The sequence below is a fragment of the Malurus melanocephalus genome, unplaced genomic scaffold (assembly GCF_030028575.1).
Source record: "Malurus melanocephalus ecotype Western Australia unplaced genomic scaffold, MMel_1.1 scaffold_64, whole genome shotgun sequence".
In the NCBI taxonomy this organism is placed as follows: domain Eukaryota; kingdom Metazoa; phylum Chordata; class Aves; order Passeriformes; family Maluridae; genus Malurus; species Malurus melanocephalus.
This window is the reverse complement of record NW_026623296.1, coordinates 2,246,117-2,248,815: the sequence shown is the minus strand read 5'-3', so window position 1 is coordinate 2,248,815 and position 2,699 is coordinate 2,246,117. Positions and strand designations below refer to the sequence as shown.

Below are 2,699 nucleotides of genomic sequence, written 5' to 3'. Positions count from 1 at the left end.
AGCACATGTTTGTTAAATGTTAGATGATCCATAAGAAAGGGAAGCACCTCAGGGACAGCTTCCTCTGACACAGCTAAGAACTCGTGCCAGGATTCTGCCATCAGGTTAAAGTACTTTCAGAGAAGTTTYTGCAGAACAACAGAGCAGGTTCAAATGCCATGCTTAACAAATGTAAGCTTCCCATTAAGAATATGGTTTGTAAATGAGTATGGTATTGACCAAGCCACACTGTTAAGAAACTGCTTGCCAACTAAAATTCGCCATCCACAATTACACACTCTTTCCTATCATTAACAGAGGAGCAATTAGCTACAACAGAAATTTGGTTTCAGCAGACACAAAGAATTGTGCTATTTAAACCTGTTGCCCATCATGAATTTAAGTCTTCTTAAAAAATAGCTTTAGTCACTTTTATTGGTATAAACACCTAAATTGAGATCTAACAGCAAATAAGGATTGTGCTTGTCCATAATAACCTTAGCTGTGAAATCTACTCAGACACAAGACATACAACCTTCCACGTACACAAGTTATTTGTCAGCAAAGCAGAATGCTGCCATTCTGAAACAATTACATACAGTAAAGGTTTTCAATATTTTATTAAAGAAAACAGTCAAAATGTACAAGTATTACCCAGGTTTGTAGATAACTTCCTATAAAGGCAGTAAAATATGAATTTCAATCTAGGTTTTAAAAACTGCTATAGTTGCTTATTTTTAAAGTTGGTATTTTAAAATCACGTTTCACAAATAGTTCTGAAATATTACCAAATGAATAGTGCAACAAGAAAAATTGAAATTAGTTCTACACTGTTTGCATGTCAAGCAAAAGTTATAACTAACTGCTTCAAATACTCAAACCATTTGAGAATGAATGAACCCAACAGCTCCCACCAAAACTGACTTCTGACCACATTAGGAACGTCCTCTTCATGTTCTTCACTTAAAATCAAATAATAATAAAACAACACCTCTTGAGGTCATCAAAAATAACTTTAGTATAAAATTGTCTTGGCCCTTATCAAATATTACATGAGTAAAATTGTTAAGCCTTTATCAAAACAGACAGGAATAGGGAAACAAAAAAAATGTCATGGCCTTAATCCGTATCTGTTGGAATCATGTTTAGAAACGTTAGAAGCAAGACCAGAAACTCGGAGCCCTGTTTTTGTTTTTAAAAACCACACAATCACAAAGAAAAAAAACAGCTTCTTACTGCCTAAGGTTTGGGGGTGTTCTGCTCAAGTACCTGTTCCCATAGACAGCAACCTGTTATGTTCTGAAGAGAGCATACGCAAAATATAGAAAAATAAATAAAATAGCTTCTTACAGCCTAAGGTTTGGGTGCTGGGTGGTGGTTTAGTATGTCCCCCACAGGTCACACTCTCTTGAGATCATATGCAGAAAYATGGAAGTTTATATCCATCTTTCTTTTCTAGAAAGAGAAAAGCTCCCCTACATCCCAAAGCTCTTGAGATCGCAAAGGATGGTGCCCTGGGTGCTCTGGATGCTTTGGCAGCATGGGAAGTGGGCTCGGAGACAGACCCTGAGCTCCTTGTTGAAGATGAAGCAGAGGATCGGGTTGACCCCTGCCTGGGCAAAYGTCATCCAGACGGAGGTGGTCAGGTACACCTGGGGGATGGAGCTGGCCTTAATGAACACCCGCAGGTAGCAGGCCACAATGTAGGGGGACCAGAGCAGCAGGAAGAGCAAGGTGATCATGTAGAACATCTTGCAGAGCCTTTTCTCCATCTTAAACTCCTCCAGCACCAGCAGCCTCTTGATCTGGCTGTGGGTAGCCTGCCTTATGCCCACGAGGGTGGGYGGCGTGGGCCCCCTGCCAAAGCCAGCCGTCCAGTTCGCAGCCGCTTGGCCGGTGGCTCCCGGCCCGTGGAAGGTCCAGTTCTGGCTGATGGCCGGTACCAGCTGGGCCGGCTTCATCTTACGGTGGCCGTGGATGAAGAAGAGCAGCTTGATGTAGACCAGGTGGGTGGCGGCGATGACRGCCGCCAGCATGAGCATGAAGCCCAGCGTGTCGTTGGCCTTGACGTAGCGGTGCTCGAAGATGCACTGTTCCTCCTCCCGGATGAACTTGTAGGTGCCCACGTCAAAGACGGGGGGAAAGGCCATGGCCATGGAGAGGGTCCACACCATGCACACCACAGCCAGGCAGGTCCAGCCCGTCATGCGCTTGGCGTAGAAGCGGTGGTGGGCGATGGCCATGTAACGCGTGACCCCCACGCAGAAGAGCAGGAAGGCGGCGTGGAAGCAGAAGAGCACGGCCAGGAAGGCCAGCACCTTGCAGCTGAGGGGCCCGTGGGGCCAGGCGGCCCCGCTGCGCACCGACAGCATGACGAAGGGGAAGCAGGCGAGCGAGCGGAGCCCGTCGGCCAGGCAGAGGTCCAGCAGCAGGTAGTAGGGCGCGCGGTGCAGGTGCCGGTCCTTGAGGATGAGCCAGGCGAAGAGCACGTTGCCGGCCAGGCTGACGCAGAGGATCAGCCCCAGCGTGGCGAGCTTCAGCCCGGAGGCGCTCAGCAGGCCGCCGGCGCTRGGCAGGTGCGGGCTGCTGCTGCTCCCCAGCTCGCTGCTGTTCGCCATCGGGTCCTTCCTCCTCCTCCTCCTCCTCTCCTCCTCCTCCTTCTCGGCGCGGGCAGGGCCGGGGGCTCAGGCCGGGGGCTCAGCGCCGCGGCAGCGCGCCGG

General features: G+C 49.0%; 1 protein-coding gene across 1 annotated transcript; it reads right to left on the bottom strand.

The window, feature by feature from the left end:
- Nucleotides 1–385: 385 nt before the first annotated feature.
- GPR27 (G protein-coupled receptor 27) lies at nt 386–2,654 on the bottom strand. Its single transcript, XM_057366404.1, has one exon. It carries the CDS (start codon nt 2,595–2,597, stop codon nt 1,455–1,457), a length of 1,143 nt encoding a protein of 380 aa, XP_057222387.1. The 5' UTR covers nt 2,598–2,654; the 3' UTR covers nt 386–1,454.
- Between the last annotated feature and the right edge of the window lie 45 nt (nt 2,655–2,699).